The following is an 18749-nucleotide window of genomic DNA, read 5'->3' on the forward strand; positions in this document are numbered from 1 at the left end:
TTCTAAACAGCAGAGGAGTTCAATCCATTTACTTACATGAAGATTCAGTGCCAAACATGGCTGGCTCCACAAGCTGGTTTTAAAACAAAATTTTTTAGAAGAAAGAAAAAAAACAAGGAAGGAAGAAAAAGGAAAGAGTGTGCCCGTGGGAGTGAAGAGATGAGCGAACTACACAGCAGGGGTCATGAAACCAGACAATGCAGTCCGAGCTGTGTCCAGCTGCCAGATTCTTCTCATGAGCTTCAGTTTTCTCCCGGTGAATGAAAAGCAAGGTCTCCAACAGCACCCAAAACTGAACAGCTGCTTTTGAAAATCCACTAGGCAAAGGAAGGCCAACGTGGCTCTTCTGGGATGCAGTGAAGCAAGACTAGGTAGCAGCAGGGGCAGGAGTGGGAGCAGCAGCAACAGCGAATACTGCAATCTTCAGCCCTGCTGTAGCAGTAAGACAATAGCAGGGCTTATGCATACGCTAGATGACGTCAGGGACACTGCACAGACTGACTGTGCTGCTTGAGCCAGAGGCTCCAGGGGCTTCAGGGGAACAGCGCGATTCAAAGGGGAATTCCTTTGTCACGAAATGCACAAGACCAAAAACCACATACACATTCCCCCTTCTGAAGAGCTCTTCATCCTGTGATACTAAGCACTAAGAGACTTCAAAGAAATTTAAATACTGGCTTTATACCAACTAACCACAAAGATATGCAGATCAGGGTTCTTGGTTTTATTGCAGCAAATACAACTTTTTGAGGGAATTAAGAATCAGAAATGAAAAAAAAAATCTTTAAAAGTAGTTAAGGGCTGGGGGTATGGCTCAGTGGCAGAGTACTAGCCTAGCTTGTGTCTCTTTAGGTTTGATCCTCAGGACTGCGGGGATTCAGGAATAAAAGTAGTTACAGAACAGTTCAAGGTTGTTTTCTCTGTTATGGTAGATTGACAAATCAAGAGTTGTATACCCTCAATCACAAATGAAAGTACATACACTGTTATATACTGTTGCACACACAAGCTGGACATTTACATGCATAAAGTACGCATAGAATAGTAACACAGTGAGTACTCAAATTTTAATAATTACATTATTAGTTGTTTTGCAACTATTTGGCAAATGTGAGCAAAGTACTGTACAGGCTTATGTACAAGTATTTCTCCTTTTTCCTTTTGCCTTATTTTTCACTTTTGCCCTCTGAGAATTTCTGTCATTTTCCAGAGTAACTCAAGCATTTTAAGGCGGCGTACATATACCTGAATATAGGTGTGTATGAGTGGGCATTTTTGTGGCCAACAAATTTACTTCTAATCGACCCACACAAAGAAATAATTGAAGGTAATAACAATTGGTCTCTTGACTCACTGGACAAATAAGTCTTAAAAATCTGGCTTAAAACTCCTACAAGAAGTAGTATATAAACTTTCATTAGAATTCAACACAAGCAAAAAACTACTCAACACAAGCAGAAAAGAAAATTACTTAACACAAGCAAAAAAAAGTTTTGTTTCAAGGTTTTAATAATCTCACACTTTATTTTGGTTTTTGGGGTTTTTTTGGTACCAGGGATCAAACTCAGGTCCTTGCACTTGCACAGCAGGCGGCGAAACCACTGAGCTAAATCCCCGGCCCAAATCTCACACTTTAAAAATCATAAAGAGTAGGAAACTCAAGAATTCAAGTCTCCTCTCCACCCATTCATCCAAGGCACACACATTTTCCAATAATTCTCTTGTTTATAAAGACCTATCCTAACATAGGTAGTTTGCAAGCATTAAGCTGTGATATGCATATGGAACTTCAAATTACTCTCTAAAAATATCATTAGTAGCATTTCTGGTCACTATATGTAGATTTATCTCATCCTGTTAATGACTTCATAAGAATTTATTATATGAATATACCATAATTAATTCAAGTAGCTTGACCTTCAGCTCACTGAAAATGCTAAACCATTATGAAAAAAAGTATGATGATGCTACATAAGACACAAAACTAATCTCTTGTTGCAGAAAAGAATGACAATAGCTAATATTTACGGCTTACTATGTGCCTGACACTATTCTAGAAACTTCACATGTATTAAATCATTTCATATTCGTAACTCAAGAACCTAAGAGGTAGACACTATTATCCACATTTGATAGAGAGTTAATAGTTTGCCAAAGTCATATCAGTAGTAAATGATATTCTGGGATTCAGACAGTCTGGTTCCAAAACCATTCTACAATAGTGTCTCTTGAAAATGAATAAATAGGGTGGTGGGAGGGGAAGGGGAAAGGAAAGAAGGGAAAGGAAAAATTACGAGACAAGACAAAAAATGGAAACTTGGGCCCAGGATTTAGCTCAGTGGTTTCGCCACCTGCTGTGCAACCTCAAGGACTCAAGTTCGATCCCCAGTACCAAAAAAAAGGGAAACGAAATCTATGTAAATAGGGAAGGGTGGAGGAGGTGAAGGCCATACAGGTAATGGGGAAAAAAATAAGAACCAAGATACATCATGTACAGGTACAAGCACCCAATGATAAATGTAAACATACTATATACCTAAAATGTACCAATAAAAGAATAAAATATTTTTTAAAAAGAAAATGAATACATAATTGCCAAAATTATAAAGCGTTTTAAAGATTCAACTGAGATAAAGGGAAAATAGAAACCAACTGAAAATGTGGAAGGAAAAAGGAAAAATCTTAAAAGAGAAAAGTCACCAGAGAAAACTAAAAATAACAGAAAAGACTATAAAAAAAATCACAGTATTAATAAAATTCCAAATTGAGCTGGTTATGGTAGTGCATGCCTATATTCGTAGCAATCAGGAGGCTGAGGCAGGAGTGTCACCATGAGTTCGAGGCCAGCCTGGGCTACACAGTGAGTTCAAGGCCAGCCTGAACTACATTGTAAAACCCTGTCTCAAAAATAAAATTGCAAAATCCTTTAAAAAATAATCAGGCCAATAGCCAAGGGAGAATATCAATAATGGTGCTGAGATTTAACTGTAGAAGTGGAAAAGGGCAATACATTTCTAAGTAGTTGAACTCATGTCATAAAATTACCTTCCATAAGTTTTGTTGTTGTTTTATCCTGTGAAAGATCTACTTTAAGTTGAATGTAAGATGCTATATATGAGGTTAAGGATATGATTCAGTTATAGAACACTTGCCTAGCATGGGGTTCAATCCTCAGCAATGCCAAAAAAAAAAAAAAGTTGTATATTAATAGTCACTCAAATAGTGGATACATATGGCCACTAGAAAAGCAAATGAAAAAGAAGAATAAGAAAAGTGCTCATAAGTGATCTCTTCTAACAGAGACCATGATCCATATGTAATAACTGCTCTACCAACTCATTTCCATTGCTTTTTTCAGCTCCTACCTAAATACACACGTGTACATGAAAATGCATTTTTCTGAGGGCCTATGTTTATTTTTTACATAGACTTTAAAGAGTAAGTTAAAAGCTGCAATATTTTCCAAGAAATCTGCTTTTTAAACAACTGAAACTGAATCAATCAGTATGCTAAAAATATTAGGAATCTCACTTGTCAACAACACGGGACACAAATCATCATCTGACTCCTATGAAGCCTTCTGCAATCTACAGGCCTGAGGTGTTCCTTAATACTTTAGAAGGTTGCTAAAGACCCACCAATGACAAAAAATAAAAATTTTCCAGAAATTTAATTTGCACAAATTTTCTCTCTCTGGTCAGCTCAGAAAATGAACACAAATGTTAATGTGTCGCCCAAGGAAAATATAATGAAGGAAAATGAAGGAATAAAAAACAGACTGGAGGTCTTCACCATCTCCTCTCCAAAATATCGCATATACATTCCAAAACCAAAGCGACGTTTGGATTCACTCTAATTATCCCTGCCTGAAACTTTTCTCTTCCATTCATAAGTACACTACTATTAATTTCAGAATAAAATTACCCATGAAAGAAAAGATTAATACTCAAAATAATTATCATAAAATTAGAAAGCTATTGATAAAGATAATACTGAAAATCTTAAGGTAAGTCAAAAGTCAGTTTTAAAGGAACCCCATTCTTACATTACTCAACAGCTGTTTCCAGGGAACCTACAGTTCTACAGTCTACAAGCACAGCCACAAACTCCCTTCCCTGCGCGGCTTACATCCACCAGGTGTGACAGACAAATATGTGATATGCAATATATCAGGTGGTTGTATACACTCTGAAGAAGATAAAGAGGAACTAAAGGAAAAGGGATGATTGAATGGGAGAGCTCTTTTAGGAAAATTGTCAGGGAGAGCCACCTTTTTTAGGTAAACATTTCAACAGAGACCTGGAAAAAAAGTGAAACCGCACAAACAACATGGAAACCATATAGAAGGAAGAGTATGTCAAAGGCCACAAACAGAACATCTTGTTTTGTTTTGCTTACAAGAAATCTATTCTTGAATCATCAAATATCAGTTTTCAACTGGAAGATATCCCATTGCAGTCCACAAGGATGCCACTAGTGGAGGAGCTGCTGTGCTGAAATGCTGACAGCACATAAATTCTCTTTTCTAACCCAAAATAACTCACAAGTCCCTAAACTTTCAATCCCAATGAACCACAAGTATGAGTTGTTCTTTTTAAAGTTTTAAACTAACCAAGATACTCATGTAATGGTACAAGATCCCAATGATGAATGTAACTGTATTTTATACCTAAAATGTACCAATAAACTTAATGGGGGGAAAAAAAATAATACAAATCCCTCCTTCAAAAACAACAAAAAAAAGTTTTAAACTAACTATACCTTTATTTTCAAATGTGTAATTATTTGTAAAAATTGGTATAATGTAAAAATCAGACAATGTTCAAAATAGCTAACGATTACATCAGACAGCTAACTTAGTGTATTTATTAATGTGGCAAGAACTTTAAACACATATTTTCTCTACAGCACTCAAAGTCATATACTGTACCTTAAAATATCAAATATAACATGTGTAGCAACAGAGAAAGTGTTTTAATGACAAGATGCAAGAAATAGGAGAATGACCGAATTAATGATTCTGTTATTTGGGGGAAAGGCATATTTATAACTAAGATCACACTCACAGTAAGTCTTTCTGTAGAATTCTACAAACTTGATTTCTTTGCATTGGGCTATCAATTTATCACCAAATATAGAGTGAATCTTCTAAAAGGTAGGTAAAGTTAATCTTCCCAAATAGATTTGTTCTGTAAACCTATAATATCCCATTTTAGGGTTTCTCTAAACCAAGTATATCTGTATCTCTTTCTGTGTGTTTGTGTGTTTATTTTCTTTTCCTCTCAAGATTAGTATGCCTGGTTTTTTGTTCCAGAGCTCTGAAATAAAATACACTGTGTGTATATTTGATTCTTTGTGTGGTACAAATTGAACTCAGATGTTTGTACTTCAAACCTTTTGGCCCAGAAGGTATGGGTTAATTATGGGCTGTGGTTTTTGTCTGTTTTGAAACAGGGTCTCACTATGTTGCCCAGGGCCTTGGATTCACGATCTTCCTGCCTCATCCTCCTGAGTGATGGGATTATAGGTTTGCACTACAGCACCAAGCTATGCAGTTTAAATCTGTTTGAGTATGACCCAAACTGAAATGAAAATGTCTAAGAAATTCCAAATCCTTATCCTAAATCAATACAATTTGTATACAACAAATTCATACACCATAAGGAATACGCTGATGTATATTTTTATTTATTTATTTTTTTGGTACTGGGGATCAAACTCGGGTCCTTGCACTTACGCAGCAAGCGGCGAAATCACTGAGTTAAATCCCCAGCCCTGTATATTTTTAAAGTACACAAAAAAACACATAATTTTAATATAAATTCAAACATTATACTTTAAATAATTCTATATAACCAGAATATAGTTTAAATTTTACCTGTATAATCCATAATGAAGTAGTAAGCAGGAAACTGAGTATTTTCCAAACTACAATTTTTACCAGCCACAAAAAGAAATGGCTCCCTGAACAAACTGCTGCTTGGGGAAGCCTCCTGCCATGTGACATTAAGCAAACAAACACACACACACACACACACACTTCTGTTTATCTCAACACCAGTAAAAACCGCTGTGGCTCTCCTCTCCTTTGACTGTTCTTTTAAAGTCATCCTTAGAAAAGTCTCTTTCACTAGTCCCCATTTCATTCTCATATTACTAGGTTAAAAAGGGGGGGGGATAATTTTCTCATTCCTTTAAGTAAAAAGAACACAAGATATCCATACTCCATCCAAGTTCTCAGTGTTACAAAGCTATATAGACTAAAAGGAGTGTCCAAACTTTTAGTCAGAATTCTGTCATTATGTTCATTTATTTGACAGTACATATGCACATTTGATCTATTTGAAACACATTTGACTAACTTTAAAAAAACCCAATAAAGGTGATAAAAGAACAATCCTTTTAAAGTGAAACACACCTAAGACCTAAGACCTCTAACTAATTTACCTAAGTCCATAAATAGCTATCAGCTGTAAAGGGCATGCGGTCATTATGAAGAAAGATTTCATTGTATTCTTGAATGTGACAGTGCCAAATACCTGAGCCATGTTTTTCCTTCATTGCCAATCACTTTGATCTTGAGTATGTCCCAACTAAAACTGAAAGTTTAACACTACTTCTTCCCTATACAATTCTTTACCTTGTCAAAAGATATGCCATACATAAATTCATTTTTAAATTTCTTGCTTCCCCTCCTCCCCCCCCAAGTAACTGGAATGTTTAAACAATTTCCAATTTTAAGTAATTAAATAACACCCAAAATTACACCTACCAGATATGGTACTGGTTGTTCAAAATGGTTTTAATGATGGGTGTTTTGTTTTTCTTTTATTTTTTTGCTTTTCTTTCTACTGAATAGTTTCTACCTACAATAACTATAAACTTGACAATACTATAAAACACTATTTCTAATTTTTCAATACAATATCAAAATTATGTAGTACAGAGATGTAGACATTCTGGGGTCAATATTAATCATTTAACAGATCTCCCCAAAACTCTGTAAAGCATCTGAGAAAGCAGCACCTTACTTGGTCATCTAGTCAGCACTTCCTTCTGACGTGAACGCTGTTAACGCTCACCTACCTCACCTGTCACTGCTGCTGAGAAGGCCCATCTCACTTTGTTCTCTACCTAGTCTGGGGTACAGACTGAGAAGCTTTCCATGAGCTAGAAAAAGTGTGATATGGTTTATCCCTTGTAATTACAATGTGCAAACAGTTAAAACAGTAACATCATGATGGTTTTAAAACAATATGCACAAAATACCTAACAATGACTCTTAATTTCTACGTAGGTTACAAGTATGTGGAAATAGATTTTGCTATTTTTAAATATCACATAACAACACCTTATACCTTTCATAATTTAGTAGTATTTGTATGGATTTTTAAAGTTCTCATCTAATTTTTAAGAGTGGTTTTATCTTATTCCTCTATAATTTGATAATTTTTAAGTCACAGATGTATAAGGAAATGAAGTTTATTAACAGAATAAGAACCTAATGAAAAATCTAAATTAGAAAGACAGATGGCAAGAATAGTAGATATAAAACCTTAATGATTTTTCAGACTTCAAAAACCCAACAGAATGGTTAAGAACCAGACTTTCAGTCAAAGGAAGATTCAAATCTCACCTTAGCCACTTACTAGCTGAATTATGTTAAGCAAGTTTTAAAATCTCTCTGAGCCTTAATATGCTCATAAATTCGCAAAGGGCCTCAATCAATGGCCGGAATATTGTAACACTTAACATATAAATACTGTGTAGTAGGCATTATTCTAATTCATGTATTAACTTATTTAACCCTTAAAATAACTCTACAAAGGACTGTCCCCATTTTATACTGAGGCATGGAAGATAAATAACTTGCCTAAAGTGACACACCATAGCCGAAACAGAATTCAACACCAGTAGTCTATCTACATTGAAATCTTTGTGCTTAACCACTAAACATCTCAGCCTCTGTAGAACAGATGTTCAATAAATAGATGCAAAAATAATAATTTTTATTTTGGTACCAAGGATGGAACTCAGGTCCTTGCGCTTGCAAACCAGGTGGCAGAACCACTGAGCTAAATCCCCAGCTCAAAAAAAAATTTTTTAAACTCAGGTTCACTCTTCTCAATAAAACCAACACTATAGCGCAAGTGTAAGGACCCGAGTTCGATCCCCATTACCAAAAAACAAACAAACAACAAAAAAAAACCGAACACTATAGCTTGCCGAATATTTTTCTTCAGAGTTTATGAAAAGTCTTTTATATGTTATTTTCCATTCTAACACATGGAAAAATTAACAGAGAGGAAGAATCAAAGGGGTAATGTTTGAAGTCATGGTGAAAACTTTAAATGTGAGTTGAATTAGCCAGTTAAGCAGAAATAAATACTCAAGTGCAGAAAGCAATAACCATAGCAGGATATGTACTATCCATTACATACCCCCAACAACCACTAAATCCCTTTCTACTTCTCAGTTCTCCAAATAGCACAATATATTATAGTGCTGGACTAGACACTACAAAGACATAGCAGGTTCATCTGACAATAACCTCAAAGCTCACTCAGGAAAGCCTTCAACTAGATCCCCTTACCCATCTCCTGAAGAATCTCTATTTTCATATCACCCTCAGCAAATGAGGCTTGCTAGTGTGCCTAGACACCTCTTCCCCAAGCCATCTCATCATAGTTCTCCCCAAAATATATAACAACATAGCTTAAACAAAGGCTTTTCTCAGGTCACCTGTTCTTGGATGCAGGCCAAGGATTACTGTCCTAACTACAATTTACTGAGTCAGCAGTTAAAATAACTGCTCACTACACTCCTGCACCCCATCCCAGATTCCAGCTACAATGTAACCCTTCATGATTCAAGCTGGAAGAAGCAGTGTTACTGAGTCAAGAGTCCTGGTAGGTCTAGCCAACACTGCCACCCATTACCTTTCTGTGGCAAGTCCAGTATCTGCTCTCTCACTGGTAAGATGAGGAAGTTAAGGTGGATGCTCCCTAAACACTAATCCAACTCTAAAGATCTAGGATTATACTTCAAAGCCATTACAACTAGATGAGAAAACTCAAGTAACTAACTCCCTACTGGTAACTGCTCCCCAACAGACAGCCCACATCCAGGCCACATCCCTCCTTTCTAGCTGCCTAGGCCAATGGGAACGGCCTCCCTCAAGGGTAGGAAACCAGGGCACCAGACATATTGTCCTAATCCAGTACATTCATGTTGAATGCTGAGATTCTTAGGAAGCCACTTCCTGTTTTTTTCCAGACAAACTCCCCAAAACTCACCCTAGGGGTGAGTAGAAAAACGCACTCATAAAACACACTTAGAAATAACTATTGGAAACCTTGCCTACTGGAGAGTTCATGGCCTGGTGAGTTACATCTCTTAGGACTATGTAGTCTGGGTGGCAGCAATAAAGCGTCTGATAAAAGCCTCCTTCTCGGGCTTGAGATGGGCAGGACATGAGACAGGACAGGGAGTGCTCAGTTTTCTGCAGTGACAGCTCAAGGGTTGAGGGACAGCTCACCTCTCTTCTGAACATGATTTTCCTACCTGGAGTTTCTACCACATGTGTCCACAGCTCTCTGCCCTACCTAGAGAAGGAATAAGAGTACAGCTCCCTCATTACTCTACCTTCTTAAACCCAAAGACCATAACTAACCCAAATAAACTAAATTCCCAACCCATATGATTGCTTGTTATTCAAGATTTTTAAACCACTCAGGTGGGATTATAAATGCTCTGGTTTTCTATATTTAAGATATGATAATAAGGGATTTCCCCTTCAGTCTTTTAACTTTATATTTTTATTAGTGCATATTTGTCGTACATATTGATCACATTCATCTTAGAGAATTTGTACCTGAACATACTATATCTTGATTCTTTTTTTTTCCCCATTCCCTTTTCTCTCTCTGCAACTCATCTTCCCCTTTCCATTAACAAAAGCTTTGTTTCCATTTTTTTCTATTCTTTTTTTTACTTTTCCCTTCCTTCCCTTCCCCCTCCACCTTCCTTATTCCCTTTCGCATTTCAACATGTTCTTCCTTCTTCCCAAAATCTGTTCTCCATTATGTTCCCTGTTTACCCTTTGGGTTTCTCACATAAAAGAAACAGTCTTGATTTTCACTTTCCTCACCAACACATCAAACCTACGCCAACATGCCTTAAAGTTATGTCTCATCTCAATTTCCCCTTACTCTTGACTCTAAAACAAACTAACCTAGTACATTTCATCCATCAAGAGAAATGCAGCCGGGAGTGGTGGTGCATGCCTGTAATCCCAGCACCTGGGAGGCAGAGGCAGGAGGATCACCATGAGTTTGAGGCCAGCCTGAACACAAAGCGAGACCTTGTCTCAAAAAAAAAAGAGAAATGCAGTAAAGTGTAATCTTTGGGAAATGTGTATAGAAACAGACATTCATGCCTGCTGCAACCACACACCAAGTTGTGAAGCTTCTCTATTTAAAAGAAAGAAAGAAAAAGCATAAAAATCAAGCCCGTTTGCTTCCAGAGAAAATTATCTTCAAAAATGCTTCATTTTCCACAGTAATCACATGCTTGACCTGTATGAACCACACTGCATGCAGTATGACTGCAGATCAAGCAGTCCTGGACTTAGGCCTGTCATTGCTGCTTATAAATTAAAAGTTATTTTCCTCCCAGCCTCAGTTTCTTCTTTTGTAGGACAAGAATCCTATACTTAGGACACGTTGAGCATTCCTAATCTAAAATGCTCAAACCTGAAAAGTTCAAAGATCCAAAGCTTTCAGTAGAGACATCATGCCCCAAGTGGAAAATTCCACATTTGACCTCACATGATAGGTTGCACTCAAAACACAACACTAGGGCCAGGGATTTAGCTTAGTGGTTCCATCACCTGCCTTGTAAGTGCAAGATCCTGAGTTCGATCCCCAGTTCCAAAAAAAAAAAATACACAAGTGCACTAAAAATACTTTTAAAAATTACCTTCAGTCTATGTATGTAAGGTGTTCATTAAACATAAATTTTGTGTCTAGACTTGGATAGCATCACCAAGATATCTGATTATGTATATGTAATATTCCAAAGTCTGAAAAAAAGTCTGAAATTTGAAACATTTTGGGTTCTAAGTATTTTTGGATAAAGGATATTCAACCTGGAAATTATATATACATAATGATGCATAAATATTGATGTGGGAAGACAGCTACAAAACATTATTGGGTATAAAAATAATTTATAAACAGTGGGAATAACATAGTAGCATTGTAGGGTTTTTTTTAAAGCATACAGGAAAAAATAGAAGGAAAATTCTGGTGCATGCTATAACAGATGAATCTTAAGGACACTCTGATAAAGAAAGTCAAAGAAAGACAAAAAAAATAAAATAGAAAGACAAATATCGTATGATTCCTCTTGTAGGAGGTAGATAAATAGTAGAATGGGGCCAGGGATTTAGTTCAGTGGCACCGCACCTGCCTTGCAACCGCAAGGTCAAGTTCGATCCCCAGTACTGGGAAAAAAATAAGGTAGAAAGGTGGTTGGGGAGGGGGATGCTTAATGGATATAAAACTTCAGTTTTGTAAGAGGAAAGAGTTCTGAAAACTGCACAGCAATGTGAATATACTTAAAACTACTGAACTGTTCACTTAAAATATTTGAGAGTAAATTTTGTTATGTATATTTTATAATTTTAAAAATCTTAAAACAAATTTTAGAAATAAATTAGGTTTAAAAGGTTTTACATTTTATCTCTTAACAGAATCAGTGATTGTTTTCACTTCTTTCTTTTTACATTTCTTGACTGTTACAAAAGTACCATAAGCTCATTATGAAAAACATTCTACCCAGATTTTTTATAAAAGACATTTTTATTTCATATGTGAAGTAACCCTAAAAGCTGTGAAATCTAGCAGAGATCAATTATATCTAAAATACATTAAGACTAAATACTGTAACCAGGATATATATATATGTATATATATATATATAAAATATAAATAAAATTTATTGTTTAATCTTATGTCTAGCATTGCTTTTTTTTTTTTTCTGTACCAGGGATAGAACTCAGGACCTTGCGCTTTTGAGGCAGGCACGGTGCCACTGAGCTAAATCCCCAGACCTTGTCTAGCACTGCTTTTAAGTGAATAAATGAACAAGCTTGAGCAGAAAACAACTTTTTTTTTTGAGACAGGGTCTTTTTTTTTTTTTTGGCAGTACCGAGGATCGAACTCAGGACCTTGCACTTGTGAGGCAGGCGTGGTGCCACTGAGCTAAATCCCCAGCCAGAGACAGGGTCTTTCTATGTATTCCAGTGAAGTCCTATGCAGTCTCAAACTCACAATACTCTGTCTCAATCTCTGCATGCACCATCACACCTGGCAGATAGTAATTTCTTAAATCTCAGAAAATGTACAAATCACTCAGAATAGGTAATTATGTTATACTACTACCAACTGAGAACAAGATCCCTAAAATACAAGGGAGATTAAGTAGAAAAAGAGTGGTTGAAGTTTTATAGGAAAGATGTAAGAAGGTGATGCATTTGTAACAACTGCCTTCCTTTAAAACCTTTAATATTTTCAATAAAATACGTACACTCCTTTAAAATATGGACACTGACCATATTTATAAATGAACCATAAAAAAGGCATGAGGTAGGTAAAGTACAATCCCTCCTTGGATCCTTCTTTATGCAACTTTTGCCTCAATTTTCACTGACATGGGTTGCTGTGAGAGTCACATGGCATTACAGTGAAATCAACTTGTAAATTGAAAAAAGTCAAGAATTGATATTTATTACTGTTAATTAAACTGGGTCCAGGGATTTAGCTCAGTGGTTCCACTGCCTGCCTCGCAAGCACAAGGACCCGAGTTCGATCCCTGGTACCAAAAAAAATAAAATAAAATAACAACAACAACAAAAAAAAATTACTGTTAATTAAACTGCTATTATTGACTTTCTTAAAAATAGAGTATCTCTGAAACATTTCTATTTAGGATCTATCTATTCATTGTCTAAAAAACAAAAAGCATTAGCTTTTTGAATGTTAAAATGCCTAATTAAGGATGGAATGTCTCCTTTGATGAGTCATTCTTTCATATGGTAGTCAACCTTCTCAATTCCTTTCAGACTTTTTCCCAGGACTTTTTTTTCCCCTACATACTTTTCACAAGCATAATTTATTTTTAAATTGATGTCTGGGAATTCAGCAGCATACCATATCTTACAACAGTGCTCCATGTTAGCCATTGTTTCCATAACCCATCAGCACTCAGGAGGAAGTGTGATAATGCAAAGAAGGAAGTGAATCTAGTGGGGCCTATCAGTAATGTTGTTTAGCATTTCATTAAAAATTTTACACATGGGCTGGGGATTTAGCTCAGTGGCACTGTGCCTGCCTCGCAAGTGCAAGGTCCTGAGTTCAATCCCTGGTACCAGAAGAAAAACAAAACAAAAAAAACACTAGACACATGACTGTATATGAAAACTGGAAATGCTTTTATAATACTTGAAACAATGAGTGTGAAAACAGAGTCTCTGGAAAACACAGTCTAGAGACAGGTGATAGGTGATAACTGAAAAGGGAATGGATAGAAACTGGGGCAAGACTTAGGATCAACAACATTTAGATTTTCCTGTTCTGTCCAATGTTAAAATAATATCAGATTTTATATTCATATAACATGACTTAAAAACATCAAAAACTTGTTTTCATAGTAAATAATGATTAATAAGCTGGAAAATGTTTAATTATTTTCATCAGTATTATAACATTAACTAAGACATGCTACTTTGGTAAAATTATATTCAATTCATCTGTCTTAGTATAACTTCTATATAAATGTAAAAGATGCTAGGAATATGTGTATCTTTCTTAAAAAAAAATATGTACATTAAGACTACAGGATATCGGGGCTGGGGATTTAGCTCAGTGGTTTCGCCGCCTGCTGCACAAGCTCAAGGACCTAAGTTCTATCCCCAGTACCTAAAAAAAAAAAAAAAAAAAAAAGAATACAGGATATCAGGGGCCGGAGATTTAGCTCAGTGGTTCTGGCAAGGACCCGAGTTGATCCCCAGTACAAGAAAAAAGGATAGAGGACATCATAATGAACAAACCACAGAGGCTAGTGAACTTCCAGGCAGTATACATCAGCAACATATTTAAACATAGCCATGTTTCAAAAATAGCTAAGGAAAACATAAAACATGCCAGTTTCCCACACACTATTAATTCTATTTGAATTCTTCCTCCCAGAAGTACAGATTAAAGTGTCATACATGTTTCATTCTACCCAAAATATTCCATGAAAAAGAAGTCAGTCATCCCTTTAATCATTTCTGCAACTTACACATTTTTTAAAAGTTAAGTACTTTTCACTGCCTGCTGCGCAAGCACAAGGACCCAAGTTTGATCCCCGGTACCAAAAAAAAAAAAAAAAAAAGTTAAGTACTATTTTCAAACTGTACTTCAGCATTTATCTCTAAAGCATTGCAAGATAAAAATAAGGGTCACAGGGCCAGGGATATAGCTCAGTGGTTCTGGCACCTGCCTTGCAAGTGCAAGGTCCTGAGTTCAATTCTCGGTACAAAAAAAAAAATAAGGGTCACAGACATTTTTATTTATCAGATATAAAGAGTAAGTATATTAAATGTTAAACATACAATAAACATAAAAAATATTTTATTTCTATGATCAAGACTGTTTTCAGACACTCATCACTGCAGTCTATGCCTATTGGGAAACAGATCTCTTAAAATGTGAATAGGTTATGCAGGTCATTTAGGGGATAGCACCTACATTTTTTTTCTCAGAGTACAGAACAAGAACTTATTTGCACAAACTCCCTACACAAAATCAAAGAGTTAGGGATAAAATATGTGGAAGGAATAGAGTTTTTCAATTTGTAGTAAATACATGCAGGCTTTAGTAGTCTTTTTTCGGTAGCTCATGTCAGTACTAAAGTATAAATGTATTTGGATCAATTAATATAAAATATAACAGTAGAGGGTCGTTAGCTCAGTGGTTCCAGTGCCTGCCTTGCAAGAGCAAGATCCCAAGTTCTATCCCCAGTACAAAAAAAAAAATATATATATATATATATATATCAGTAGAAATTATATAAGATGGCCCAGGAGATGCTTGCTTTACATTTTTAACAAAAGAAAAGGTATGAAGAAAAGAAAAACAAAAACCAACATTTATCGAATATTTAGTATCTGTTAGACACTAAAACACTATAATAGAATCTTTTATACAGTTGGGCTGGGAATGTAGCTCAGAGGTAGAGCATTTACCCAGTATGCCCAAGGTCCTTGTTTAATCCCTGGCACTGGAAAAAAAGAAACTTTCATATGTCGTATTATCACAATCATTTTCTCCATCTCTACCATAAAATCATGGTAGACTCTGTTAAATGACATAATTATACTTGGCTACAAGATAAGGATCTGGCCATTACTGTGATATTAGACCAAAAAAATAAAGAAAATGGTCACTTTTCCCTTTTTTAATATGCCCCTGAATGACACCAATGCAGTTATCAGTTTATTACCCATGATTACAAAAACAAAAAAAGATATACTAGGACTATTTCAAAAATGGTCTCTGGTTACAATGAGTTACCAATGGCAACTATCTTCCAAGCTTGGCCTAGAACAACCTAAAAAGCTGGTAGGCTCTGTTACAGCAACATGAATTATTTCTGAAAGTTATCATTACCAGACTCCTGCAATTTTATCACCTTACTGACTACTAGTTCTTTCTGTAACACAAAGACATAAAGCCTCTTCTTAAAGTTCATTTATCAAGTGACAAGTTCCTTTCCATTAATATGAGAAAATGGAAACAAAGTCTTTGTAAATAGGGTGGAAAGGAGGGGTTGTAGGGAGGGCAGGGGAAGGGGGAAAAATAAGAACCAAGAGAGATTATGTAAAGGTGCAAATTTCCAATGATGAATGTCATTATATGGTATACCTAAAATGCACCAATAAAATAAAAATTTTTTTTTTTGGTTAAAATAAAATTTTTTTTTTTTTAAAAAAAGAAAAGTTCCTTTCCAGGTAAACAGATATCTAGGCTTCAAATCATAACAGAAAATATCAAGAAAAACACTCAATTCCCTTAGCACTGGTAGCTTTCTCTTCTAGTGTGTTCTTTGAAGTTGGCCTGTAAATTTGTAAACATATTCTATATACTCTTCTATATAAAACTACAAGAAGTTTGACTGATTTGTCTTCTAAAATGGAGTCAAGCCTTGGGTGAGGTTTCAGCTAACATGATGAGACCTCCTCCTTTCTTTCCTTTGCAGCAGAAAATTTTTCAGTCATTCCCATGGATTTTTATACACACTAGATAATGTGCCACTTTTACTGTTCGTGCTTTAAACAAATGTCAGTAGCTTCGGTGTCTTCAACATCAACTTTAAAGTGTTCTACTAATTGCTAGGTGCTGAAAAGGAGTCCTGGATTCACAATACCACAGGCCACAGTACAGAAAATCTGCATATTCAGGGCTTTGGAGACTATCTACCAGATTATAAATTTTTCAGAAAAGAAATAATCCTTTAGGATTACTTAGGATCTCTAAATTTTAATAAAATTCTTACCATCAAAATCAGCCTCCATAGTTTCTCAAAGAGGATGCTATAGGTATCGTAAGCAGGATAAAATTACAATTAACATGCCTGGATCCCAAGAATTAAAACAGAATAGAACTGGCCAGTTACTGTGACAACATAAAGCTCCTCCACCTCCAACTCTATGGCCTCTTTGGGACAGCACTTCCGTCCCAGCCTTCAAATATTTTCTCCTGCCTTAAGTCACACAAAGGTCAGAAGAAATTTCTCTCAATAACGAAATTATTTTGAGAGACTACAGAACTGCAGATGCAAGTGAAGATGATGTGGAGTATAGGACTAATTCCCTAAAGAAGCTATTTAAGAAGCTGCTTGAAAAAGTCCCAAAGGTCACCCTGCCTTTTGATCACTTGTTTCTCCCCTCATAAAGGTATTTTAGTTACTTCTAGGCCAGTGTTATCCAATGTGATATTCACTATATAGAGCTATTTAAATTTAAGTTAATTAACAGTAACATTTTATAGAACATAAAGTCAATTCAAGAGCAGAGGAAAAGATAGTGTTTTCTGCAAATGGCACTAGAACATTTGGTATCCATATATAAAAAATTAACCTCATAGCACAAGGACCCGAGTTCGATCCCCAGTACCAAAATAAATAAATAAATAAATAATTAACCTCAACCCTTTATTTCTGTTCATAAAAATAACTTGAAAGGATATATGAACCTAAATATGAAAGACTAAAACTATAAAACTTTAAGAAGAAATTATAAGGGAAAATGTTTATCAATTTAGGGTAGGCAAGAATTTCCTAGGATATAAAAAACATGATGTATAAAAGAAAAAAAATTGATGAGATTCCATCAAAATTTAGAACTTTAAATGACATTGTTAAGAAAATGAAAAGTAGTCCTTAAACAGATCATATTTGTAATGCAGATAACCTATAATCTTTCAAAACTCAGTGGACCATATATGTGTGGTTCTATTTCTAAATTCTCTGTTTTATTCCAATGATCTATATGTCTTTCCTTACACCAACACTGCCTTGATTACTGTAGCTTTAGAGGAAGTCTTAAAATTAGGTACTAAATGTCTTCCAATACTGTTTTTTGTTTTTTTTTTACTTTTCTAGGTCCTTTGTACTCCTACATAACTTTTAAATTTCAATAAACAATTCTCCATTTATACCAAGTATACACAGACCTGAATTTTTTATATATACCTTGTGTTTTCTAATCCCGCTAAATTCAAATACAAGTTCTAGGGGTTCCTCAAGATTTCTTAGTATTTTCTCTATGGATGATCATTTCATCTACATATAAAGATTTTACTTCTACCTTGCCAATCCTATCCTAATTGTGTCATTTTATTGCCAGACTATTTTGGTTTGGGCCTAGGTTTCAAAGTTTAATGGGCAGATGAAGAGTAGGCACATCTGCCCTTGTTCCCCACCTTAGGGAGAAAGCATTGTATCTTCTCCATTCATTTAAGGTGTTTGTGCTGGAAGTATGGAGTACATGTCTTTGATCTGTTGAGAAGGTTCTGTTCTACTTCTAGTCTCCTGATAGCTTTTACCATGAACAGCTGTAGAATTTAGTCCAGTACTTTTTCTCCAACTACTGACAGGATCATATGGCTTTTTCCTTTCCTCTGTTAAAATGATGACTTTTGGGTTCTTCCAATGCTGAACCAACACTGACATCCCTATAATAAAACCGCTTTCTACATACTGCCAGATCTGACTTCTAATAGTTTGTTTTGTTAAACAAATTTCTATCTATGTTCATACTTTCTTCTTCTATTATCTTTATCCAGTTTTAGGATTAGCATAATGTTGATTTCCTAAAATGAAGGGAGAAGTGTTTCTTCTTTTTTCTGCTTTAAATGTTTGATATAATTTATCAGTTAAAATGTATATGAGCCTGCTGTTGTCATATAGGTAGGTTTTCAAGCTAGGAATATACTTTCTTTAATAGGTGCTATTCAAATTTTATATTTCCTCTAGAGTTAGTTTCATTAATTTGTCTTCTAAGGTACTTCTTAGAAGTTGTCAAATTTATTTCAAAAAAGATGTTTGTAATATCCTTTCTATATCCTTTTAAGTTCTGTAAAATCTGTGTTAATGTCTTCTAGATCTTGATATTGTAATTTTAAAAATGTGTAATTGATATT

The 18749-nt window shown here is 35.3% G+C and overlaps 1 protein-coding gene across 12 annotated transcripts in view; it reads right to left on the minus strand.

Moving 5' to 3' along the window:
* Nucleotides 1-18749, minus strand: part of St7 (suppression of tumorigenicity 7) — a 331512-nt gene that overhangs the window by 253054 nt on the left and 59709 nt on the right. Inside the window, exon 1 of one of the 12 annotated variants that reach the window (XM_087204606.1) lies at nucleotides 37-1479. The exons of 9 other annotated variants lie outside the window; for them this stretch is intronic. In XM_087204606.1, the coding sequence (XP_087060732.1) occupies nucleotides 37-58 (22 nt within the window). In that variant the 5' untranslated portion in view covers nucleotides 59-1479. Of the gene's footprint in view, nucleotides 1-36; nucleotides 1891-18749 lie in introns of those variants that run through there. 2 more of the 12 variants (XM_087204603.1, XM_021244758.2) reach the window with 2 other exon arrangements.

Source organism: Heterocephalus glaber, unplaced genomic scaffold (assembly GCF_053883595.1).
Source record: "Heterocephalus glaber isolate CG9 unplaced genomic scaffold, H.glaber_assembly_v1.0 deba00000546, whole genome shotgun sequence".
NCBI classification, from domain to species: Eukaryota; Metazoa; Chordata; class Mammalia; order Rodentia; family Bathyergidae; genus Heterocephalus; species Heterocephalus glaber.